Below are 27,203 nucleotides of genomic sequence, written 5' to 3' on the forward strand. Positions count from 1 at the left end.
GAAACAGTTTCCCAACACCCTGCTGATCAACAGCTGTTGGCTGCAGATATGTCAGCATGTCAGAGATGTCGGAGAAGACTGAGAGTGGCAGCTGATTTGAATTATACACAGCTTATATTATTCAGAAAAGAAATGTTTATGAAGAAGAAATTTCAATTAAAACAACATCACGTGTTTATATGTTAATATATACTTTATCTACTGTCACGTCTGATTTCAAACCTGTATGGCACAATAGACAGCATGCTGTTGTTTGTCCAAAGCTCAAAAGGTTTAACAGAGTTTATATAAACCTGATTATATTTGCAATAATTACCATAATTTTAATATTTATGAGTCTTTCGAGATTTATTGGCTCATGGGGGTCATTCGAAGTGGAAATTCACGCCTGCACTGGGCAGAGTAGTGTACAAATAGTGTCTATATGTGCCCTCTATATGGATACATGTGCACTTTAAGACACTGAGGTTTTACAGACCACTAACTATGTGATTTTAAGTGGTACGCTATTTTGGAGGTGTGACAACTGTGATAACAATGTAGGATCAAGTCACACAGGCCTAGAGACCGGTCAGTCACAGCAACCACTATTCCCCCTGCCAGCTGGTAAAAACCACTATGGGGTTGCTTTGGTCGCTGGCACATTGCTGTAGTGGAAGTGAAAGACTCGTCTGCAAACACTGTCCAGCTTCTTTCCGAGCTCTAGTGAAACTGTGAAAAGCGTGACGCAAACGAGAAATGGAGAAGGTTCGACTTCAAAGTGAAAGTTGTGCATCCGCCCTGCAGCCAAAATATTTCAAATATTCCAAAGGGCACAACTCTTCTCCATTTCCAAGTTTTACGTCTGCTTGGCTAGTAGTTACAAAGTATTTGCACATAAAAAAAACTACAGGCAGCCGTGGCAATCTGCTAGTAACCAAAGCAATCACCTTCTATGCAACCATTTCACCCAGCGGGAGCCAGCAGCCTCCAGAAACCACTGCCAACCAGTCAGGAAATACATGTTTTTCTGTAGCAACGAGCGCTTGCATCACGTCCAATATGATAGACAACTCTTGAGCAACATGCACATGATGTCACATGAGAAACCTCAGTTATGCCAAACAACTTTTCTGTGGCCTGTGTATTCAACCCTGTGTCAGAGCAAAATCTGAAATATTCACAAAAAAAGAAATCCATTTGTTTACGTTTACGGACATGAAACTGCAGGACGTATGTTATTCAGACCCTTCAGTGGAGATGTATAACCCTGGCAACCAAGAAAACTGAGCTTTAAAAGAAGTGGCAGCTGTTGTATTTTAAGCCAAACCATGACCTTTTTCTATGGCCCGTATGGTACAAGGGAGCTTGCTGAGCTTCAAGCGATAAAATCTTCAAATGACAACAACAACACATCTTCTGTTTCTATCCAGATACAGATAACAGCAGCACACAAGCAAACAACAAGAAGACAACCAGCCTTCATCTGCGATATTCCATAACCGGAGTCGAGGGGTTGTTTTACCCAGGCAGTTACAGTGACGTGTAATACGGCATGGTTACACAAGAAATCTTAAAACTCGCCAAGCTTCTTTGTTAAATCTGTAAAAAGAAGAAAAAGAACTGGTTGTCCCATTGGTACAACATCCTTGTGTCCCTATTGAAAAGATGACAAAGGAGCCGGATTATCTTTAGTCTAGACTGAAAACTGGACGTGCAGGTAAATATCGAGGTTACTAATGCTTATTAAAAGGCAAAGATTCACACATTGCATTCACTTGCCAAGTGAAAGGTCACCAGTTCAATTCCAACTAGAGACACACCAAATAGCATTCCTAACCCAGTCAGGAATGCTATTTGGTGTAAAACTCGCTACCGGTTGTGGCGACCACTTGTGGGAGCAGCCAAAAGTGTCCATTAAAAAAAAATAATAATAATAAATAAAAGTAATGTTTGTCACCAGACATGTGGATCAAGAAATCACTTAAATATAACCTGTCTGATAAAGTGAAGTAGGCTAAAATATCTTAAAAAGAAAAACATCATGTATCTAAAGAAACTCAAGAAGTCCGTCTGGGAAAACCTTCCAGGCAGTGGGCAGCCAACTAAAATTACTCCAAGAGCCCGTCGACGACTCATCCAGGAAGTTACAAAAAACCCAGAACACTATCTAAAGAACTGCAGGCTTGACTTTCCTCAGTTAAAGTCAGGATAAATGTTTCGACAATAAGAAAGTGACAGGGCAAAAATGGCATCAATGGGAGAGCTCCAAAAAGGACAAAGTGTCTCATCTCACAGAAAACATCCTGATGGTTCACAAAACCCTTTGTGGACATATTCTGTGGACTAATGAATATTTCCCCAAAAAGCTGACACATTTGGATCCTATTGTATCTGACATAAAACTAACAGCATTTCATATAAAGAAAATCACACCAACAGCCAAATATGGTGGCAGTAGTGTGATGGTCCGCGGCCCACTTATAGCCCTTTTACACTAGTATCTATATGTATGACAAATTAGCAAAACAAGAAATCAGCAAAGACGCAAATAATTTTTCACAGCTGTGTAGGTGGATTTAAGCACAACAAACATTGAGCAAATTGTTGCACGACAATCAATAAAATAACTGGGATAATTAAAACACAACAAGGACATAGTTTAAAAAAAATAGAGTAAATTAAAATAAAATTAAAACATAAATATAAATGATTAAAGATAACAACCAGAACTGTTGATAAAAGGACACTGTTAATGATTGAAACTAACATGAAGAGGCTAAAAGAGAAGCTGAGGGGAAGGGAGATTCAGTGGACTGATCGGCAGTAGAAGTCAATGTGTGACGAGGGGTATAAAGCTGTAAGGTATTAGGAAAGGTATTAGGAAAGGTAGGCAGTGTCAGAATAGGAGAAATATGTTTAAATATGTAACAACTATGCGAGAAAATAAGAAATCAGGACGGGGCAAATAATTTTCACAGCACTGCGTGTCTTCCTTTAGACAATAGATGTCTTTATTGGCATTTTCAAATTTTTCACAGGTATATTTACTGTCGCGAAGCTGGAGATCATCTTCAATGTTTACCACTTTCAGCATTTTGCAACATACACAAAGTAGCAACGAGGACTTTGTGTTTGCTCCGGGCTGAAACTGAGCTGAAGCAGAGTTCTCAGGTTCTCGGAGATGGAGTAGCTCAAAGGTAAAATGTAGCACTAATATGAAACTTCAGGGAAATAGTTCACAATTCTCAGTTACACTAGTTTACTTTCCAATGAGAACAAACATGCTATTGTTTCAGCATTGTGGGCTTCATCAAAGTAACGGATGAAGGCCACAAAAACAAATGGAAGTCACAAGTCTGGCAGATTTTTAGCAGGGTCACTGGTTAAAAGACGACAAAGTTTCATTTTGTTTTAAATTATTTACATTGTTTAGATTTAAAAACAGCAAAAACAGATTGAATCTGTTCATAGATAACATGCCTTTACTCTCGCATCTGACCTCACAAGTGACTCCGGCAAGGATTGGGTTTAACCAGGTAGTGTAAGTGAAAGCATGTGTGTGGGTGTGTAGTCGCTTTCAGAATAAAAACAGTTGCATAAAACACGTGGTCATAAAGATACAAGAAATACAGTTAAGTTTGTGCGAATTATACTTTTATGTTTTGTGGAGTTTCACTAAAAATATAAAAATGTTTATTCAGATCTGAGTTTGAAATACTTCTCGATTCAGTCAGCAGCACCTACACTCTCTCTCTGCACCAGCCTAACAAACCAAATCAAACACCTGTGACTGATCTGCACCGACTGACACTCACTTTGAAGAAGCTGGAGCTAAAGTTTTTATCTGAGCACTGAGGATGTTCATCACTTGGATCCCTTTGCATAAAAACGCACAGCACGTGTGCTGAGCGAGTCACATTTTTATGCTGAGAATGAACTGAAGTAAGCAGATGCAGAGAAAAAGAGCCGCTAGCAGGTAAATATGAATGCAAATAACGCAGGACTCCAAAAATCAGTGATCTTAGTTTGAAAAGCAAGAAAATGCTACACGATCGACATATTTTTAGAAGTTCAGGAGTACACACACATGCAGCTTAGTGAGGAAGGTGAACTCTCATATTTCAAGTTGAATTAAAGTGATCAAAGCTTCATAAAGACAATGGAAGCATTTACTATAGAGGCGTCACAGTTCATGCTTCTATCTATGCAGCTCGTCTCAGGGTAGTGATTCAGTTGTGCTTCCTCACTTCCCTCTCTCCACCTTTGTTGTCTTTATCAATTGTTTCCCAGTTCCTCCTCCCTGACTCTAGTTCAGCACTTACAAAGGAGAAGAAGAGTAGCAGGATGCTCACTTATGCAATGTGACAGCATTTAGTTCCACCCAAAGTTTTTTCAGCAAGACTCTTGTATTGACGATGGGGGAGTGTAAAGTCTTTTCCAACCCAAAGATTCTCAGTGGGGTCTGGACTCTGTGGTGACCAATCCATGTGTGAAAACAACCTCTCGTGCTCCATGAAGTCACTATTTTGGTTGCTTTATGCTTGAGCACAGGTAGAGCTAAGGCACCCACGGACCGCCCGTCTATCTGCGGAGTGTATTTGTTGTTGATAGAGGCAGTGTAGAAATTATGTGGTACTGTATTATGTGGGCTACTCGTCCCTGTGCTGCTGTTGGTCCATCAGCAAGCTGCGGAGAAAAGCGAAGTTATTAGACAAGCAGCTGAAGTGAAACCAGGTGTTTAAAAAACAAAAAGTATTCGCTGCTTCTGCGTTTCATGCTGCGTTGTTTATCTTTGATGATTTTTTTTTCACACTTCTCCCATTTAGTTCCATATCTTGCTCCACTCGTCAACCAATCAGCATTCGATGAGCGCATAGATTATCCAAGACTAATAACATGCAGTTGGGATTTTGGAAGAAAAGCTAAGGAGGGATTTTGTAGGTGAAAACCCATCAATGTTCACAGGCCAAACAGACCATAAATTACATTAAAAAGGGTAAAAGTAGCTTTTCACAAATGTGTTCTTGAGTGTTCTCTGCTCAGACTGCTGCCCCATGACATACATGGATGGATGGATGGAGGGACAGATGGATGGATGTTAACCCAAATAAAGAATTTTGAGTCACTTCCACAGTTCTTTGCTTGATGCCAATTATTTAACCCTTCTGAAAGAGAGAAGCTCTTTTTTTGTCTTCCTACATATTGTCTTTATTTTAGGAAATGAGAAGCCACTCACTGCACCAGTTTGGGTTAAATAACCTGTCACCAACTTAAACATACCAGTGACAGTTCAAGGCTCATCCCCATTTGCTTGGTTAAATCCAGGCAGTGGCTTCCTCCTAAAAGCAAATTTCACCATTTTGCAGGCATCTGCAGATTTGCCTCTGGTAACTTGTTTTCATGCATTATCTGCATCTCTCTTTGATCATGCCACTATACAGAGATGCTTCACCAGCAATGGTGATGAACACCTTAGGAGACATCTGTGCTTTGTGTGCAGATATCACTATCTCTCATTGTTTTTTCAAGTGATAACTATTAACCATTTCAGAGCATTTGACCAATCAGTACAGAGCACATACCCTGCAGCCTACAGGAGTCACTGTATGGTAATCTGAACTCATTATCAGCTTTACCTCACCTCACCAAGGAGTAAAGTGACACCTTATTTTTACCAGTGTGTGTGTGTCTGTGTGTCCTTTTGAAAGGAAGTCCACCAGATAGAAATCCACAGAGCCTGTTACACCTTTTGAACCTCTGTTTCCAGCTAGATTCAGCAGTTCAAAGTATTGCGGAAACTTTGTGTTGCACTGTGCGTCAGCAAAGACATTATGAGTCCCATTACAACAACATAATCGCTAAATCCGTCCAGTTACACTGAACTATTGTCCTGGTCCAGCTCGCCGTTTGGATCAGCTCACTGAGCACAGAAAATTAACAGCCATTAGCACATCTCGTGTCAGAGCAAACCACGACAAAGAATGTGACTTAACTGGCAGCGGCCTGATATTTAATCATTAACTACCAACTTTTCTTTTAACAATGAGTAACTAAGTATAAGAGTGTAGCGTGAGTCTGCTTGCAGGCTTTGTAGTCACGTTTGAGGAAAAAGCTCAAAGATTTATTGCATTTCTCCAGCAACTTGTCCTTGACAAAGGTTCTTAGTGAAACACCTGAGTCAACAGATGAAATTACAGGCTCAAAAATACGAATTCAGTTGATAAAAACTACTACATCAACAGTGCACCCACACACACACACACACACAAAAACAGAGCTGTGTGCATTGGAAGGGAACAAAAGGAAAAAATGTCTGCCCATCGGCATGTCCAAAGTAAAAACCACACCACGGCCTCGGGCTGCAAATAGAAGAGGGATGAAACAAAGAGGAGGCCACGTCCTACCTTTCCTCCACTTATTACTTCTAAACAGGCTGTCCTGTCATGGTCCTAACACAATCCAAACCTAAGAGCCACGCAGAGAAATGTAGGAATGTTTTCTTAATGCCTTTCTGGCTTTTGCTTCAGGTGATATTTCATCGGAGAAAAAACAAAGTGGAGCAGGGATAATGTGTTCAGGTCAAGGCAGGGTTGAGGTGTTTACTACTGTACTGATGGAAGCACGGACTCTTATTCCAAATAGAGGGCAATGTGTCAGAGATAAACACAAACACATGTGGAACAATAGGTGAAAGAGCGATGAGCTCATCTGTGTATGTTTGTGCGTGTGTGTGAGAGAGAAGAGGGAGTGTTTTTGTTTGCTGTAGGAGGCTGGGACGACAGGGGAAGGGAGGGGGACGGAAGAGCAGGATTGTGGGTTGGTGTCATTTTTCCGCTTAAAAATAAGGGCGTCACCTGAGAACAAAACCAAACCCAACTGACACCAGCGATGACAAAAGAGAGGTGCAACTGGAACACAAATGTGTTGAAGCATGTATGCAAAGTAATGCTGAAATCAAATATGTATTTATGAAACAAAAAAAATGATGTATGGAGGATTGCACCTGCCAAAAATTAAAAAAAGAAAAAAAAAAAAAGCATAGTATATGGATTAGCCTGATTAATGTATACCTACATTAAACCAACTGTACTGTTGGTATTCTGTCTGTGTGAACATACAAAGCCCTGTCAGGCAGACAGTACCTCTGCAGACTCACAGTCAGTTTCTTGACTCTCTTCTCCTTCCTGTGTTTTGATAAAAGTAAAATTTAAAAAACCCAAAAAACTGCATTTCCTCTAGTGGCCACTTGAGGTAAATTCCCAAAACAAAGACTCCCACATTAAAAACCCCCAACTTTACAGCATTACAAAGCAAGTTTACAAGCTAGCATGAAGACACATTTCTCTATAGCTAAGACACGGTCACTTCTGAGCCCAAAAAACCCTAGCCATGTCCATCTTTTATATACAGTCTGTGGCTATAAAGCATTAGTGGACAGTAGCTGATCCTGGCCAATTAACTGGTCCCGAAGTTATTGCAAATCAAGGGGACGCCCCTCCCCTCTCCAACACACGCGCACACACACACGCACGCACGTACACACTTACTTCTATCCAGACATCCGGTTAACTTATTTTAAATGAATACTATAGTCAGCACTGGTTCAAGAAAAACTCCAGCCTCCTAACTTCCGAGTTTCTTTTAGGTTCGTGGTCTGTTTCACAATCTAAAAAGAGGTTTGACTGTCAGACTTTTCCACTGACAGGACTGTTATTGCTGGGAGACAGAACAGGTAACTGAAGCATGATGAAGACCCTTCCTGAAGACTCTTCCTGTCATCACATCATTAAACACAGCAAGGAGAAGCAAGAGAACGAGATGGGCAAAGTACAGCAAAGTAAAAATCAGGAAAAACAATAAGAGAAGAGGTCAAAGAGGATAAGCCCTCATTAAAAACAAGCTAATGGGAGAAAAAACTGTGTGTGTGTGTTGAACCGTTTCCATTCTCCCCTCCCCATCCCAACCTCTAGTACAACAGAGGAATTTGGCTTTCAGTCACTCTCACACAAACAGAAGGAAGAGCAGATGTGAGCCAAATCACTGCATACCAACTTGTGCCTGATCCTGGGTATCATGAGAAATCTCTCCCCCCCCTGCAGGAAAACCAGGCTTTGCTTTCATTTTCCATCTCATCTCTATCTCTTCAGTGTCTAACTATCTCTTATCTAATCATTAAAAATGAAATGCATTCCTGTGTCTGCAGCATAATCTCAGCTCTTTGCCGAAGTCATGTTATTACCTGAAAGGAAACTAGACTCCAAATCAGGGATGAAAAACTCATTTTGCATTGAGGGCCACATACAGACCACTTTTTCTTAAGTGAGCTGGACGAATGAAACTCCCCCTTTTGTCATTGCAAAGATGTTTAACTACACACTTAATTCCTGGGATATTTTAATATAAAATAAGGAAGTGCAATGTCTTTTTTTAAATTAATTAATTAAATAATATGAAAGTACATCTCATTTTTTCTAGATGAGAAATGCATAAAATTACAGAAACGTTTTTGGTTGCTCACTGCCCACAGTGGCCTGTGTGTATAAGCAAAGTTTTTCATGATTGATGAAATTTTTTAACCAAGATTTCTGTAGTTGAAAGTGAAAAAAATTGAACTTTTCTGCCATTTAATCATTTCTCTTTTACTTAACGTCCGTGCTGTGGTATGAATCACTGTGGAGAGGTCTTTATCAGCAGGAAAAGCTGTAAAACTTACATTTTATGCCCTCTATCATGTTTGCAAAACTGTCCAGCAGGCCGGATTTGAGTTTTTGCCGTTCCAAGTTCTGGTCCTCGGGCCTTATAGATGACACCCGTGCTCTAACCCCACATGTGATACTGATCTTTTGAAGTCATGCATTTGTTTAGATCCTCTACAAGAGGTTAGTGGAAGCACTATATGCTAATAAACTGATAAAAAACACAGGCAGGGTGAGCGTGAGAGTGTTTCTCACCTTGAAGGTGCACAGCTCTTGCTTGGTGAAGCCATTACTGTGGATGATTTTCATCTGTTTCACCAAAGTGCTTTTGCCGCTCTCTGCTGCACCTGTAGGAGAACGTGATATGTTTTTACAAAAAGAGTTTTAAAACTTGTTTTACTGTGTGTTCAACTGTGATCGCGCTTTATTTGTAAAAGTTATCTATAAAATCAAAGTGTGGTGTCAAAGTAGGATTTGTGCTTCAAAAATTAAAGTTTACATGGAATATTTGAGTTATTTTAAACTAACATCATCAACAGCTGGGTTCATTTAAAGCTGTCAGTCTCACCAAGAATGAGTATTTTAACCACGTTCATCTCCCGCTTGGCAGATTCGTAAAGTTCTCTGTCTAACTTGGCGCTGTGTATCCTCGCCTTCTTCTGCTCTTCTGTAACTTCGGTACCGAGGCACAGTCCCATCCTGAGCGCGCATCTCCTCCCCCGAGCCCGGCCAGAGAGAAAACAAAAGCAGGGCAATCCAACCTGGGATCAGTCCGACTTTCTTTCTACAAGCTGCATATTCCGAGTCCGGGCTCTGCCTCTACTCCAAAACTAAACCGGCAGAGCGAAAAGAGGAGTTACCTCGGCAAAGAAAAAAGTCCAGGCCATTGCCAAAACAACCTTCTTCAAACTTCCAAGAGTTATTTCAAACTTTTGAGACAAAACTGTTTTTACGCACAGCCACAAGCGCTTTTCCCCCCAGTTAGCGTCAGGTTTCAGCGCCTGTCCTGGGCGTTAAAAAACAAAAAGAGAGAAACCGCAAATCTGCTCGGCCGCTTTCCGCCGCAGCAGTTCAAACTCTGTCCTGCCGCCTTGGCAAAGACCCCAACTCATCCAAAAAAAGAAAAAAAAACACTACCTCCGCCCCCTGCTGCCCGCAACCCAGATGGAAATCCTTTGGACTTCCTGCGAAGTTACGTGCTGAAGGGCTGCTGCTACTCTGTGTATTTCACCTGTTCATGAAAAATAAAATAGGCGTGACGTAATTAAAAAACTCCACTTACTACATTATATACCTAATTTCTCTTTGCTTTTCAGCTGTTAACACTTACTTTAATTGTAGCCTACAAAAACACAATCGACTTGCGTAACGTCGCGATGAGGCAACAGGTAGGACGTTTGAGGTATTTTCAGTTATCATGTTAGTCATGTCCATTGTGGTCATGTCGTGCAAAGGCATGCTGGGATTTACAGTTTATGAGCTCGTCAAAATCCGCCTCCTAAAAGAGAGAAACTGATACGTGGTTTAACAGGTTGTGCAATAAAAACAAAAAGGGTGTTTGTAACCATAAAAACACTTCTACTGTGAAATGCGAACTATTTCATATCAGTGTTTGGAGCATTTAGAAATAAGGCGTGGTTTCTAAATGAAGAAGCCTTTGTATTAATTTAAAATTATTATTTTCCATTAAAAAAAAAACTTAAATAGGTCGTCCTCCTTAGCTTTTCAATATGAAGATATTTTAATTGCATACCTTGCCTTTATATTAGTTCAAATTTCATTTAATCAGACGATCTCATTGAGACAACTTGTACCTAGGCTGATCAAATATCCCTCTTTGTGAGAGACTGTGCAACATTGAGTCTTTCTCTATCTGTCCCACATTTTGAGTCAATGTTGCACATTTTCGACTGATTCAGCAGGACACGCACATTCCTCACGCCTGGCTTTTACCCACTGCATATGAAGGAAAGGCTTTTTATTCTAGTCAGAAGAAGGTCGGCCTGTCTAATGGCATACTCATCATCAGGGAAAGTTAAAGGGACCAAAAAGTCAAAACCTCTGCAGAGCTGAATAAAACATATTGTTATTGCTGAATATAATGAAAGCTCACACAAATGAAAAAGTAATGACATATGCTGAGAAATAGAGTTTTTTCTCCTTTTTATGCTTGAGTCACTTTTAAATTTTGCATAGGAGGAAAATGCAGTGTGTAGTGACACGGTATATGGGTCATATTTGGATAAAAAACTGCTAAAATGAGCAGATATTGTTAAAATAAAAAAGGTATGCCAATCTATGGATACCTCCAAACTGAAAGCTAAAAAGAAGCCTGCTACCAGACAGAAGAGCAGAGGAAATAACAGTGAAATAAAATTCACACATTCTGAATTTTTATTTTTATTTCATATCTCTTAGGAGTGTCGACGTGTCCCATCTTGTCTCACACAAACACAGTGCTTGTCCCACATTTAGTTTGTTGGGATATGGTCACCCTACTTATACCTGAGAAGAAAAACAGTATAAATAATACATTATTACAAAGATCACAGGATTCCATAATAGTTTTAAGCTCTCTAAAGGAATGATGAAGTCCAGTTTCACAACAGTAAATGTATATTTACTGGTTTACTGGAAGGCTTAAATGACAGCTTTCATGATAAACAACAGATCTTTATAAACAAATGACATGTCTTCTTTTTTATTGGCTCTAAAGTAGTCATAAACCTTTTATATATAATGAGTAAGGAATTTCTCTTAGGTCGTTAAGTGTATTGGACTATGGCATGGAGGGGTTGGGTGCTGGAGTCTTGTTTAGGCTGCATGACCATACAGAATATCTTCATAGTTGAGGAGAGACATGAAGGCTGACTTAACAATACCTTAAAAGGTTGGAGAAGACAGACATCCTTTTATTCAATCCAAGAAGTTTAATTTTTAACTTTCTCAGCCAGATGTTGGATATAAATCTCAAATGAAAGTCTGCTGTTGTAGCTCTTGAGCTAAATTCCTGCTTTAGCCAGGGCCGCTATAGACAAAAGATTGCTATGTGCGTCTGCAGTGATTTATATTTGGCATGGAAAGCCACAGCGAGAGCCAGTGCAGAACACTGATTCAGTCAGATACAGCCATGAAAGGAGGAAATGGAAGTGTGGGTTGCAAAGTGGCTTGCAGATACTCCGTAACCATGTTCAAGAAACAAGCTAAATAGCACACCCTAATTCAGATTTGCCAGTGAGATGTGTAGAAAGGTGTCAGCTGAGCCACCGACTGATGTGGGCTGGCACCGACTTCACGGCCTGACTGAACTAATACAAAGCTCCATGTTTTTGTTGGACTCAGCAGGAATAAGGCTGATTCCATTTAAAGTTTTAATTGCAGGATGGTCAGTGTGGAGAAAACCATAATTATACTTATACAATAATTCTTTTCTGCATTTAAATCAAGTCTGTGATTAAAGGGAGCTAGTTGGAAAGTATCAAAAGCCAAATGAAGGTAAGTCAGAGCCTGAAGTGAGCCTAGTGACTGAAAGACACTAAAATATTGATTATTTGATTTATTTTATGTGTTTCCTTTATTGTAAGTATTATTTTATGTTATTTGTATCACTCTTAAAGCATAAAAACAATTTCTTCCAGAATGTCTAATTTGTGAGATGTTTTCTGGATGAAAAGCCACTGGCATTATTTCCACAAACCAAGTGTATCTCCTCTTGGTTGAGTGCCTCAATAACTCAACATGTGGAATAAAGTCCATGTGTTTTCAAACCTTCAGCATCCGTACAGAGCTCTGAAAATTAAAACAGAGCTTCTGTGTGTGATGTCCAGAGTGATGCCCAAATTGCTGATTAAAGATTTACTGTTTTTTTATGTGAAGGTTTGCAGTCTTTGGTCAGATCTGAGGGTGGCTGGATGGTAACCATGTGAGTTATTTGTTTCTGAGTGGCTGTGGCCTCATTTCACCGCCTCAGTGAACCGTGACTATGTGCTGACCACGCTCTGTCATCAGACAGCACACATTATGTGGCAGCGGTAATACAGACATCAAATGCACAAGTAGGGCTGCTTTCTTTCATCTGTGCAACATGGCTAAAATTAGAAACATCCTCTTTCAGGGTGAACTTAGTAGTTCATGTATTTGTTGCTTTGAGGCAGGACTATCATAATTCACTATTGTTAGACTGTCCCAAAAGCTCCCTGAAAAGCCTTTAGTTAATCCAAAACACCACAGAGCTCATATGTCTCTTCACTGGCTCACCTTTAAATCCAGAATTGGATTTAAAATCCTTCATTATAGATACAAAGGCGTGAATGTTCAGGCCCCATCATATCTTAATGTTCGTAGTATGATTAACTACAGACAGATGGCCACCTACAGGAGCTTTTATAACATCCCATTCTAAATCAGTCCTATGTTTACAGCTGTGACAGTTTCCACTCTTCTGGGAAGGCTTTCCACATAATTTCAGATTGTGTCTGTGGAAAGTTTTGCATATTCATCCAGAAGAGAATGTGTAAGGTCAGACATCTCTGTTCTAGTTCATCCCAGAGGTGTGTGATAGAGCTGAGGTCAGGGCTCTATGCAGGCCAATCAAGTTCCACCAAGTTCATTCAGCTCTGCTTTTATGATCCTTGCTTTGTGCAGTGGGGCACAGTCGTGCTGCAACAGAAAAATGGGCTTCCACAACGTATTCCCACAAAGTTAAAAGCATATAATTATCACGAAAAAAATTAAGCTCATGCAATAAGATTTCCTTTCATTGGACCTAACAGGCCCAGACCGAACCTGAGAAAACTATGATTAAGAGGTGTGACTTAATACTTTTATCCATATAGTGCATTACCAACTTCACTCTCAGAGTGCAAGGGTACTTCGACCCATCTCATGTGGCCAATCCCGTAGACTGCAGTCTTCTCTGAGTCAAAGCTCATTTAAAATGGGCTGAGGTGAAGTGAAAAACTGTTCTGTGGTCCGAATCAAAATTAGAAATTCCTTTTGAGAAACATGGATGCTGCCTTCAGCTTGTTATCAGCACTTGGTTCCAAAGCTGACAGAGTGCATTAATGTCTATAAAACTGGCAGCTTTTACTTCTGGAAAGACATCAGTGCTGAAAGGGATATACAAGTTTTAGAGAAACATACGCCCTCATCCGGTCGCCTTTTTCAAGGAAGGTCGTTCACATTTCAGCAACAATGCTAATTTACATTCATGACAACAGCAAGGCCTCCCAGTAGAAGAGTCCAGTCACTGCCTACAGTCCAGATCTTTCACCAAATCAAGATTTTGGAGAATCATAGGAAGAAATGTGTGAAAATATTTTTTCTTAAAATTGTGTTTCTCAGTTTAAACATTTAACGTTTTCTATTGTGATTATATGAAATTTGCAAATCACTGCATTGTTTGTTTGTTTTTTTCCATAGAAGTACGTCTTTTTCAGTATCTGCATTGTGTAAAGCAGGGGTAGGCAACTCCAGGCCTCGAGTGCCGGTGTCCTGCAGGTTTTAGATCGCACCCTGGGTTAACACACCTGAATCAAATGATTAGTTCATTACCAGGCCTCTGGAGAACTTCAAGAAATGCTGAGGAGTCATTTAGCCCTTTAAATCAGCTGTGATGGATCATGGACACATCTAAAACCTCCAGGACACCGGCACTCGAGGCCTGGAGTTGCCTACCCCTGGTGTAAAGCATCTTGAAACGAGTGGTTAAGGACCGTTTTTTTGTGCGTTTCTTTGTTTTTTAAATCAGCAGGCACTATTTAATAAAACTTAATAAAATCAAATTAAAAACCACACTTTTGCCACATTGTTATTTATTAAATAAAGCAAATATTTTAACTCATACAGTGATTGAAAGATTGTGAATAATTGTAACAATTCACCTTCAATGCGCCCCATACAAAGACAGGAAAAGCAACGGACTTTATGTTCACATGACTTCTTGGATTGTCTCCTGAAGTAGGGAAACAAACAAAATCCCATCTTCTCCAAAACATTCCTTATAAACAGAAACAGGAGTAGCTGCAGATATGCTGTAGTTTGACTTTGTGGCATCAGACAATGAGACAATTAACAGCCCTTACATTAGTTATAGCTTTTGAGGCACTATTCTAGTATAGACCAAACACACATTCAGTGACCTCATTCAATGCGCACACACACACACACACACACACACACACACACACACACACACACACACACACACACACACACACACACACACACACACACACACACACACACACACACACACGGTGCAAATTCAGGTAGTTAAAATTATTCGACCACTCACAGATCGTTTAAAAGATATATTTTTAGGACTGATTTTTTTAAAAAGTGAGATCTACAAATTAAATGGATGAAAATTACTTAAAAACAAAGTACATTCAACCGTGCTGATGAGAATTTTAAGAATGATCGTTAAAACTAAGCTGGTTAAAAATCTAAAAACATAACCGACAATGACATCAACACTGTGTCAATAAGTTAAGGATACTTACAAAATTAACATACCATTTCTACACCTATACGGGGACATGTAGTGTGTGACTTCATGGACAAAAACAGTGCACAACAGAAAATAAACGTTTTCTGTGGAGGGAGAGTAAAGGGATGCTGCAGATTAAGGTCTTAGCGGGTTTTTGGACTTTTTGGATCTATCCTAAACCCTTTGGGCTGGAGCAGTCCATACTGATAAGCACACTGATTCACCAAAATATTCAAAGCAGGATTTTGCACTCAGTGGACTAGCAGAGAAACCGAATAGCCAGGCCCAGCTGAGGACTGTATGGACTCTGTCCGGGTCCATGCTCTTAAACCTGAGAGTCCGTGGACGAGTAAAACAGACTCTGGGGCCGTGCTTGCCGTTTTATTAGTGAGCAGCCTGAGCTGGAGCTTCGCCCTGCTCCTTCTGCTCTTTCTTCTTCATTGCTTCAATCACTGCCATCTCCTTGGCCTCTTTCTTCTGGTTCCTGGCTTCAAACTGCAGCCTGTTAACAAGAAAAGACCGATTAGTAAACAAAGGATGAAGATACAGATTTATAAATACAGAAAATGAAGACTCAGAGAAGCGACGAGTCCCCGACCTGTTTTCAATGATCCTTTGGACGATGTCATCAGTAGTGAGATTGTTCCCACTATCAATAGCCCTGAATATCCCCCTCTTCTTTGGTTCCTGAGGGAGCAAAAAACATAACTGATCAGAATAAAGCAACTAGCACATATTTGGCTCCATACTGCCACTTCAGGCCAGATGGGTTAATGGTTTAAATCCAAAGCGAAGCACCTATCATCCATCGAATCTAACGATTGTGGCGGACTCATGATTTGATTCAGGACCATGAAAAGTCCTGAATAGATAAACTTTGAAGAAGTGAATCAGATCAGGATATTTTTCCAAAGTTGTCGTTCCTTAACACGTAGCACACAGCAGGAAATAGCCAACTTTAGATTGATTTATGAGAAAAGTGTTTGGTTTAGATGAGGCAGCTGCCTGTGCAGGGTGTGCACTGCACATGACTCTCACAAGCCTGGAATCTACCGCACAAATTGCTGTGGTATTTGCTCATAGCTGCAAAGGTTAAAGTCCATTCAATGTCTGACCTGGCTGTGTCTGATATTTGCATTTCCACGTGCACCTTTTGTTTGGTGACCTCTGTAAAAGTCCAGGGCTGTAGTACACGTGTGAAAACAGATCAAGACAAAGTGATTTTTATGCTCATCTTAGCTTTGAGCACATAACTCCTAATAGATGGATCAAATCCCTTGTCTGAACCATGACATCTGACCAGTGTTGAAGGGTAGCAGCTCTACTGAGTCCCTCCTGAGTGACTCAGCTCCTCAGCCTGTCTCGAAGGGAGAGCTGAGACGCCGTCTCAGAGGAATTTTTGCTGCTCATCTCTGCGATATACTCACTGCCCACATTGCTCAAGGATTATCGATGACTAACCTCAAACTATTTCTTTCTCTGTTTTATTGTTTTTTGTCCGTTGCCACGAGTGCTTGTCCAGTGAGAAAGGAAAAAAGAATAATCGTAAGGGATGGAGGCTTTGTGGAGACTCTGGATTTAACTAAAGTACTTCCCATCAGGCTGCCTGCCTGCTATCACCAAACCACTTTAAAAAAGGACTTAACTGGATCGTCAGTGAATCCTTGTGTATCGACACAATATCTCCACAGTGTTTATTAACAGTGTACTCACAGCGTAGGGATCCACCCCATCCTTGTCTGGAAGTACCTCAGTCTTCCCATGACACACTAGGTCCACCTGCACATTCAAACACACTCGATTAAACCACGACAAAATACAGAAACATCCTTTTATCTCCTTATTTTTTTGTATATAAACAGCTCCTATATAAATCAGATTTATCTGAAACTCAGTGATCACATACAAGGCTATCAAACTGATTTCTATACACATTTTTGAAATAATGGTTAACCACTTCAGCATGTTTAACACATCTCAGACCACCAGGGGGCGCCACACATTTACAACTCACCTTAAAATGATCCAGCAGGTCTTTGCCTACTGCATAGGGAGCACCAATCACCACCTCTGACACATACTGCAGACACACCGAGACCAGTGAGAGGAAAAGTTATTAAATGATTAACCTTATAATGGCAGTATCACATCTGTGCATTTCTGCTTACACAGTTTAACCAAAAACCTTTTACAGGAGACCTCAAAGGTCAGTATGCTTCTGCAGCTCAGTGAACAACCTCTGGTAAAAACTGATGACAGAGCGGAGCGACTTAATGCTTTTATAGACTGCGTAACACTCTCGTATGTAACACAAACACATGATGCAGAAGGGGCACAGAGACTTATTGTTCCTGACTGATAGCTGATGAGGAGGAATGAAGGGCGCTTAGCCAAATTCAGTGTGTGATTATGCGGGGCCGAAAAAACATCTCGCTGTTATGAACATTTCTCTTGTGTGAACTCACCCGGCAGGCGAGGACGCTCAGGGTCCTCTCGTGGATGTTCATGATCGGATAGTTCTTCCCCTTGTAGCGATTCACTTCCTGAAGAAGAGGACGAGATCAGTGATTACCTCGATGCTCTGCCTTTTCAAATATTTATCTCAGATATGGATGTGAAAGTAGTTTGACAAGTAGCTTAGAAATGCAGCAATACCAGCAAAACTGCACTTTTACACATTTCTTATGCTTCCTCTAAATGTTGTTCCCGAGTTTGATCAACAAAAATCAACAAAACAAAACAAAAAAAGAAAAAAAATAGAGGTCAAAAGTTCTAATAGAGATAATAAGATGTGAAATTTTACAGCAAAACACGATTCAATTTATTTATAGGAGCACAATTTCTTCAAAATTGGAGGAAATGTTGGGAAGAGTGGCCATCTGAAAATGAGCAGCCACCCCAATTTTGTGCCAATTTTACCAAAATCCAGGGATCAAAATGCACTTTAGTCAATCCTGGTCTTAAATAAGAACCCTTATTAATATAACTGACTCAGCCAGCAGTTACAAGGCTCATTTTCACTTTCAATTCTCCCCAAAAGTTTGACTACAGTCATTAAGGACTTTAGTTTCCATTACTTCTATTTAATTGTGAGCTTCTGTTAATTTAACTTGTTCCAAATGTTTCTCCTGAAAGCTGCTGACGCAGCAGGGAGGAATAGACTTTTCAATCTTGAGATGTACCTGGTCGAAGTGTAGACCTACGATGACATACGGCCGCTCCGCCTGTTTATATACCATCTCTAAGAAGTCAACATGGCCGATGTCTGCAGAGATGCTGTCGTCAAGGAAACAACAAAATGTTCACCACAGAAATCTCTTTGTTCATAACTCAGCTCTGTTTTTTTTTTTTCATGTGATAAGGATACGGAAGAGGTCAAACGCTCCAGCCACATAGATGATGGTGTCTCCGGGCTGAGGCTCCTTTCCTGAGGCAAACTGGATGATTTTCTGGGACGTCTGCAGGAACTGAGAAACTCCCGTCCAGGGACTGTGGCCTTTAGGACCCTTAAAGATGACATATAAACAGCACTGAACGCCTCTGACACATTCCTATCATCGGGATGATGAGCAAAGGCTAGCAAATATCACAAACCCTTGAAACAAAAATTAAATGACATTTACCTTTCCAAAATTGTCTGTATGCTGCTGGTAATCTGGGTTATCCTGCAGAGAGGAAAAGATTAGGCTGACAATAAAATAAACAACAGCTATCCACACGCCAAAGAGAACCACGTAAACTCACTATGTTGCTGTGGTGGGCTTTGGTCATGAGAAGCATGCGACCCACCAGGTCAGTGGTGGAGACGCCCTGAGTGCGCTTACATTCCCGGTAACGGCCTGCTCGCTTGACCTCTTCATATGTGTCCTTGCCGTCTACCGTCAGCGTGATGTCATCTGGGAAACATAAATATCACATCCTGAAGCCTGCCCACATCATGTACTCTGGTTGAGTAATATGTTAAAATGTACAACTGTCCATCGTAAGTCCATTAGCAATCAGCTAACGATATATGTGGACGTGTGAAAGTCCAGCAGTTCTCATATCTGTTAGAGATAAAAATGGACAGAACCAGCAAGACAACCTAAAGATTAAGCAGGGAGCACATTAAGGACACCCTGCAGCCTCTACACGAGCAAACTGGTGGAGATAGCACATAAAATATGGTGTAGCTCTGATTTCACAAGTGCCTTAACCCTGCACTGCACAACCCAGTCACTCGGGAGGATTCTTTCACAGCGACAATGTGTAACAACAAACGTTTTAGGCTGTGAGATTTAAACGGACTCACCTCCATGAACGCAGAAGTCACAGTTATATTTGTCCAACGTCTCCAGGGTGGTGACGTATGGTGCTCCTTCCACTATCTCATCCACCCACTTGATTGCACGCACCATCTTGTAGCGCTCTTCCTGAGTGAAGACTGGAGGGCCCTTGTGCTTGGAGATCTCAGCTTTAAATTGGGTTTTAGGTAAAGAAATGGTTATTAATGAAAAATGTAGATCACAAAGGTTACATTTATATTTGATTTCAACCAACACATTTCCAGTAAGGAAATCTTAAACATCAACATTAAACAGCTGATTACCAATAATCAAAGGTCTGCCTCTGATGTTCACAGCTAAAGCAGGAAAAATCTGACAAAGGTTAGCTCAGTGTTTAATCACTGAGCAACATCTTTATTTACTTCTACCATAAAACTTTATTGATTATAATTTAGAGATAAAGTGTTACTGGATGTGACCGAACAGACTAAAGTCTTTCCATAGAAAATCAGCCCCGCCTGACGCCCTCAGAATCAGCTATTAAGCAAAGCTCTGAAATACAAATATCATTCGAGTTATACAGTCTTTAAACCTGCCTTATTTTTCCAGCATTTAGATCCCTTATAACTTCTGAAACAGTGGAGCTATCTGGATCAGATTTCCAGGCTTGGAAAACATATTTAAGCTCAAATACCTTTTCACCAGCTCGAACTGTCATAAGCTAAATTTAAAATCTTGTTTTTGTTAAAAATGATGTCTGTGATCAACTTTGAGCATCACTATCATGAGACATGGCATATGTTGTGGGCTGTGGGCGATTGTGGCTCAAGAGTTGGGAGTTCGCCTTGTAATCGGAAGGTTGCCGGTTTGAGCCCCGGCTCGGACAGTCTTGGTCGTTGTGTCCTTGGGCGAGACACTTCACCTACCGCCAACTGGTGTTGGCCAGAAGGGCCGATGGCGCGATATGGCAGCCTCGCTTCTGTCAGTCTGCCCCAGGGCAGCTGTGGCTACAACTGTAGCTGCCACCAGTGTGTGAATGGGTGGATGACTGGGTGTGTAAAGCGCTTTGGGGTCCCTAGGGGGGACTAGTAAAAGCGCTATACAAATACAGGCCATTTACCAGGCCATATGTTGGATCTGTTTTCAGGTCATTTGCTGCCAGATCCATTTTTTTATTTTTTTTTAAAGTGCGTTTTACGTTTGAAGGGTCACATGACCATGTGGGATAGGTGGCTGGTCAAAATAACATATATAAATAGGATGTAATATAATTATCACATACATTTTGATACCAGGCTCATCCTACAGCCATGATTCCTCTTGCTTTTTAAAAAATTATTATAATAACATCTAATGAGATTCGAGAAATTCAAACCATGACACAGCTGAGTGAATGACAATTTTTCCATTGAATGACCGACCGTTTAGTCAAGAATTAATATTTAATCACTGTATCGGGGTTAAGAAAGGGTCTGTACTTGTGGTCTTACCATCTGTGTGGACGCCCACTATGAGGTAATCTCCCATGGCTTTGGCCTGCCGCAGCTGGTTGGAGTGACCGTAGTGCACCATGTCATAACTGTGGAGATGGAAAGAAGCGACACGTCATCACAGTGGAAAACAATGGATACATTAAGGGCTCAAACAAATGAATAAAAACACAAGAGTGGCCTTGGTAACCAGCACCCTGCAGCTTTAGGCTTTTCGTCTGAAGCCCTGCAGGCTCACAGCATCGCTGTCTTTTAAAAGAACCTTTCACGACCTTGTCATGTCTTTTTTTTTTTTTAAATTTTGGTGACCTTGCACAGCAGGGGCCAGACAGTGTCTTTAAATCACATGGCCTATATCCATCTAAAAACAAACTGACGGACAGTCGTGGTGAGCAAAAATGCTAAAGGTTACTGGGAGAAAGATTAGACAGACACAAAGTCTACGGTATTCCAGTGTTTATTTGCTTTCTACTATTTGCCAACTTGTGCAGTTAATGTTCTGTATAGACTTGCCTTTTAAATAGGAAGTAAATGTGAGCACTCTTTCTCTCTTGCACCATAGTCAAAGTCTCTGCTGATAGTGAAAGGCATAACCTGATTGTGAAACAAAGAGTCGATAACTATGTTTGTAAAGCAAAACATGGCTGACATCCATGATGTTTTAGGAGTTCTATTTTAACTTTTGGTCAGGAGAAATAAATAAATCCTCAGTATATATATCACTCAAACTGATGAAACAAATCATGAAAACAGCCACTGCTATCATTAAAAGAGTACACCAGTCCAGTTTCAGTGGAGGCACACAGACTTCCAGTGCCCTACAGCAGCGGTCCCCAACCCCCAGGCCGCTACCGGTCCATGAGTCGTTTGGTACCGGGCCACAAGAGTTGAGGCTCGGGTGTGAAATTGATGGTTTTCAGGGTTTTAATCATTATTTTTTTAGCGTTTTTATCGTTAACTCCATTTCCCTGGGTCTTTTCTCGTGTGTTATGAATAAATCCTCTTTTTATGATACCGGTACTAGGTTGTTTTTTTTGTTGTTGTTGTATTTATCCGCAACACCTTAAAGGCCGGTCTGCGAAAATATTGTTCGACATAAACCAGTCCGTGGGGCAAAAAAGGTTGGGGTCCGCTGCCCTGCAGATCAAACCCCCAAGTTACACTCTTTCATCCTCTGCTGAAAATTTTTAAGAATTCCAATATTCCCCAAAACGCCACTTATTACCTTGAACTGACCCACGAAAAAAAAAAAGATTTCATCTTTCCAAAGTGGTCCATTTGCCCCCATCTCACCCTATCCCAGCATCCTCCTCAGTCACATCAACCCTAGCATGTCTTCCTTCACTACATCCATCTATGATCTTCCTCCCCCCTTTTTTAATAAACTAAAATGGCAAAAAAGGGCCTTTAAGCTTTAAAATAAAGTCCTACGTGCTGCAGGTATCACTGCTGGGGAAAAAAAGAAGAGGTGGGTGGTTGCTGTCAACTTTTTTACAAAGTTTACAAGAAATTTGACAGATTTATCCATTTGACAGTTTCTGGCAAACTGAACAAAGTGTCTTCACACAGAGATCTTTCATTTCAGCTGCTTATTAATTCAGTTTTGCCCTAAATGTGGCAAACAAACTCCGGGTGAATGGAAGCTCTTTCAACAGAGCACTTTGCTTCACCTTTAACTCTTTGCACCTTAGAAGCATACTTTGAGTAACCCTTGAAGCTCTTTTGAATGTCATATTTTTGACCTGCTTATGGAACAAACTGACTGTGAATGTGGAATCAGATGAATCAATCAATCTATGGAGCTACCATCTGAAAAACCTCAGAAACTATTCTAATGATCACCAAACCACAGCTTTACTGATATATACTGAGGTGTCAAAACTCGTCATTAAGGTACAGACTGAGATTAAAAGTTAAAAACTAAGACTAAAGGTACTAAAAGTACACGTTTTATGAAGAACTTCTGTTGGCATTTTATCATTTTAACATGAAAATACCGACTGTAAGGAAAGGCCACTCAGCATGCTTCTTCAGCTTCCATTGAAACTAACATTTTTACTTAATGACAACTGAATCTGAGCCTCCCCCCAGCTGTCATCAGGTGAGACGACAGGGTAAACCCTGGTCAGGCCGCCCGTCCGTCACGAGGCCAACACACATGGACAACATATGAATCCCGAGCTCCTGTTCGCTCATATTTCACCTGTCATTGCATAATTTCTGTGTCTCAGGACATCCACAGGCCCTGCACACCGCTCCAACATGCCTCTTCTGCAATACAGCGAACAAAGTGTACACTAGATATTTATAACCACCACATGACTGACTGCCTGAGTGAGTCCAGCTCTCTGTCCAGCCGCAGCAAGGATCCAGGCATTTTCCCCACAGCATGCGCTTGTGGCAGAAGAGTTTAAAATCACAACAGACATACGCTTATTTGTTTTAGAAATAAGTCCCGTCTGTTGCCGTCAGCAAGACAGGCAGTGTAAAGAACTACGTGTCCCTGAGTAAATATACGTTCAAAGCAGCACTCGGCGTTACTCAGTTGATCGAATCAGAAAATAAACAAACAGTTCTGTCAGACCTGCAGGTGCTCGTGACGGGATTCCTAATGGGATAAAGGTGCACGTGTAAAAGAAGGATGAGTAATGCTCACTGGGACAGCAGCGAAAAAAAAGAGATATTTTAACATCCGTGCAGGCAACACAACTCACAGGTGTTGTGTCTGAGGTTCCTCTGACCTTTAAATAATCAGTTTCACTTCTGTCCAGGCAGAGTTTAATATATGGATGTAGGTTTACTTACATTTTCTGTAAAGAAAGTGTGCACTAGTAGGTTTTGAATATGAATGTGGCACCTGTTTACTCTAATGGTAAAGCCAGTTATTTTATTTAAAGCCCTGGACTTTATGACTCTGTGACTGGCAGAAAACTGGACACAAATGAAGCTGTGACGACAAACTGTTGGAAAGGCAGTGAAGAAACTTTTTCTAAGACAGATTCAGATCTGCTGCAAGAAGGACAGATGCAGGAAACCTTTCACACCTCGTGCAGCATCTCTGTACAATGCAACACATCTGTGGAGCAGAGAATCGTCTGTTTGCTACTTTTAACAGTTTAATTCAAGCTTCCTCTGTCACTATACTTTACACTGTTACACTGAGCCGCTTTAAAAATAATGTGACACTTTTTATACAGGTTAATGTTTTTATTTTGCTTTGCTGGAGTTTTTATCTTATTAAGATATTTATTTTATCATTGTATTTTATACTATTGATCTATATATAATTCCACTCATTTAAAATATTTTGTTTGTTTAGGTTTGTTGTAAATTACTTTTTTAAATTAAGTCATTACATATTTAAGAAAAGCTAAGATATATTTATTTATTAGCATTTATCATCCACAGTGAAAGGACTTGAGGTGGTTCTTTCCAGACACATCCAGGGTACTCTGGGCATATCGTGCCTAAGGAAAGCTCCAGCTCAGTCTCGGGACACACTGGAGAGATTATGTCGCTCGGGTGACTCAGTAGTGCATCGGGTTGTCCCCAGATGAGCTGGAGGAGGTGGACAGGGAGAGAGAGGTCTGAACATCTCTGCTTAGACTGCTGCTTCCCCCATGATCCAAAACCAGACATTGGAAGGAAAGATAGACAGACAGATGGGATGGATGCTTTATCGATCCCAAAAGCTGGGAAGTCACTAGTGCTAGTGCAGTTATTACCAAAGTGTGGGCAGTAAATATACTACAGGTGGGCCAAATAAGCAGGTTTAACATCATCATAAATTGCTTGCGTTTAAATATTAACAATCAAACAAAACCACCGTCGTCATCTGGAAGATGTCCTGTCATTAACTTTTAGTAACTATCACAAGTCAAAACCAGTATGATATGTTCACCACAGATGTCATTCAAGGAAGAAGATTTTCGGGTTTCAAGCTGGGTGAAACATTTTTAACTCTCAGTGCTTTTACTTATTCATTAATCGGCTTTTTTACTGGGGTACAACAAATGTATGTGTTTAAACTGCGTGTGTCGTTGTTGTAAACTTTACCCATACTTCCATACATAAACAAGTACTTTTTCTCTGAACTTAAACGCAGCTCGAGTTCCAAACTTACCAAAGAATGTGTGTCATGAGGAAGACAGACGCCGAAAAATGCCGTCTGAGCAGAGGAGAGCAACAGAACGGAAACGACATTAAATTAAACACAATATTGCTAATTATTATTTTTTTAAAGGTTAGCTATTTTAAGTATCGATGCTACTTTTCATTTTACGGCACAGTCCACATCTCCATAATGATTAACAGCTATTCTGCATGTGTGTGATCACCGGAGAAGAAAAACGGTGGGCTCAGAGGTCTAACGTGATGATCCGCTCAGGAACAACGCCCAGCTTTTCTGAATGGAGCTCCCCACAACTCAACCTTATCAGTGAAACACGGGGTCCTTAATAAACGCTTAATAAATTATTGACAACACAGCATTCACCTCTGTTGAACTTCTAGCGCAGTTTAAACACTGCGCATTTCATCAGGTAGCGTTGGCTATACGTAATACGCTATTTAAGCTGGTTTTCGTAGTAACAGATAAGCCCCTGTGCTCAGTTACTAACTGCCAAGCGGCTAGTTAGCAATAGCATGCTAAACCTCCTGTTCCCCTGCTGTTGATTGCATAACAATAGCGTATCAGACCAATAAACTGTGGAGAAGAGTTTAATAAGTCGACACTAACAATAACAACTGGAAGCGGGTACACACACTCACCAGCCATCACACCACAACCGGACCACCCGCTTCCTTTTCTCTGGGCTGCACGCCGAGGATCCCGGTTTCGTGCTGTCGGCTTCTTCACGGTGCTCGCTAGTAGCGTGGTGACCGTTTCTGATCATTTCTGTGGGCTCAGGGGAAACAGCACAGCGGCAAACAAGTAAAAACGAGAGGTGACCTAAGTTTAGGAGTATCTGGATCGTTTAAGAACACTTCAAATGAAATCCTCCTGTGCGCCTCTAGTTTTCTAACTCAGAGTTACACTGAACCGGGTGCCCCGGGCAACGCCTCTAGCACCACGTCACATCGAACCGCTGACGTGCAGATTGCGCCAGGTCACATGTTCAGCGTAACTTTGTGCCCTCGGCAGTAACAAGTGCCGCTGTGTGAGAAGCCAAGGGCGCCCACGCTAGATAAGTGATAATACACATTTAATCAACATGTACACCTTCACTGTGTACGTTACTGCTTTTTATATCTTTAAGATTTACAGTATAATGTCTTGATGCGTGTTCAATCATCCAGGTAAGTAAATCTCCAAAAGTTGATTCTGTTCATCTGGACGTGGCGTTTTCAGTGGGAGAAACGTTTCGTCACTCATCCAAGTGACTTCTTCAGTCTCAGCTGACTGCAGGTTTCCCCAACCTTATAAATACAACATTTGCATAATGACTGAAACCAGCCCACTGAAGGAACAATGGGCTGGGAGGTCAGTTCCTTCATTATAATTATGCAAATTCTCATGACCATTGATCAACAACCACTGATCAAAGCCCAGGAGGATTGCCAGGATTTATACATCGGGGAAACCAAACAACCTCTGGCGAAGCGGATGGTACAACACAGAAGAGCCACCTCGTCAGGCCAGGACGCACTCTATTTACACCTACAGGCCAGTGGACACCCTTTTAATGATGAGGATGTACACATCCTGGACATGGAGGAACGCTGGTTTGAGCGCGGAGTCAAGGAGGCCATTTACGTGAATAGGGAAAGACCATCTCTGAATCGAGGAGGGGGACTAAGGGTACATCTTTCGCCATCTTACAATGCTGTGATTGCAGCCATTCCCCAACTCTCTGTGAATGGTCCTCATGGCCATTGATCAGTGGAAATGGTCTCGGTGGAAGTGGGATTGTATTAAGAAGCCATTTAAGGAAGTGAAACATGGAGAAAAAGCTAGTTTTCAGTGGCAACAGGTCTGATGAAGTGATGAGTCCAAATGCGATTGTTTTTATTTAACCAATCAGCAGTATGTTCAGAGGAGCTCAGGAGAGAGGTACAGTTTTCCTATCCAGGAGCACTTTTGCTGACAGTGTGTTTGACAGCGATGAATGGATTGGCCTCCTGCACCTCAATGTTATTGAAGCAGTATTTTGGGGGAAGAAAATTTTTGCCCAAAATCGCCATGAAATATATTTTACTGGGATAAAGATATTAGTCATACACCACTTCACATCAGCTCTCTTTGCTTAGAGAGTTCAGGCTGTGCTGAAGAATAAACGTA

At 41.0% G+C, this 27,203-nt stretch overlaps 2 protein-coding genes across 3 annotated transcripts in view; both read right to left on the reverse strand.

Moving 5' to 3' along the window:
* The window catches only part of gnav1 (guanine nucleotide binding protein (G protein) alpha v1), a 35,446-nt gene extending 25,691 nt beyond the window's left edge, over positions 1 to 9,755 (reverse strand). The window contains exons 1-2 of the mRNA XM_006790702.3: positions 9,247 to 9,755; positions 8,934 to 9,025 (exon numbers count right to left, since the gene is read on the reverse strand). Of these exons, the coding sequence (XP_006790765.2) occupies positions 8,934 to 9,025; positions 9,247 to 9,376 (222 nt within the window). The 5' untranslated portion in view covers positions 9,377 to 9,755. The remainder of the gene's footprint in view (positions 1 to 8,933; positions 9,026 to 9,246) is intronic.
* Positions 9,756 to 14,474: 4,719 nt separating this feature from the next.
* On the reverse strand, positions 14,475 to 26,009 carry pcyt2 (phosphate cytidylyltransferase 2, ethanolamine). 2 transcript variants are annotated; one of them, XM_035907676.2, is made up of 13 exons: positions 25,959 to 26,009; positions 25,694 to 25,827; positions 20,924 to 21,012; positions 19,460 to 19,621; positions 18,913 to 19,064; positions 18,792 to 18,833; positions 18,536 to 18,674; positions 18,351 to 18,433; positions 17,634 to 17,711; positions 17,183 to 17,248; positions 16,882 to 16,947; positions 15,767 to 15,855; positions 14,475 to 15,670 (listed from the first exon to the last, which is right to left on the reverse strand). In XM_035907676.2, exons 2-13 carry the CDS (start codon positions 25,816 to 25,818, stop codon positions 15,553 to 15,555), a joined length of 1,209 nt encoding a protein of 402 aa, XP_035763569.1. In that variant the 5' UTR covers positions 25,819 to 25,827; positions 25,959 to 26,009; the 3' UTR covers positions 14,475 to 15,552. The 2 variants fall into 2 exon arrangements, with proteins under 2 accessions (XP_035763569.1, XP_087698135.1); XM_087842009.1 differs by having other exon boundaries at positions 25,694 to 26,004.
* Positions 26,010 to 27,203: the final 1,194 nt, after the last annotated feature.

Source organism: Neolamprologus brichardi, chromosome 6, assembly GCF_056152115.1.
Source record: "Neolamprologus brichardi isolate AB-2024 chromosome 6, ASM5615211v1, whole genome shotgun sequence".
Lineage (NCBI taxonomy): Eukaryota > Metazoa > Chordata > Actinopteri > Cichliformes > Cichlidae > Neolamprologus > Neolamprologus brichardi.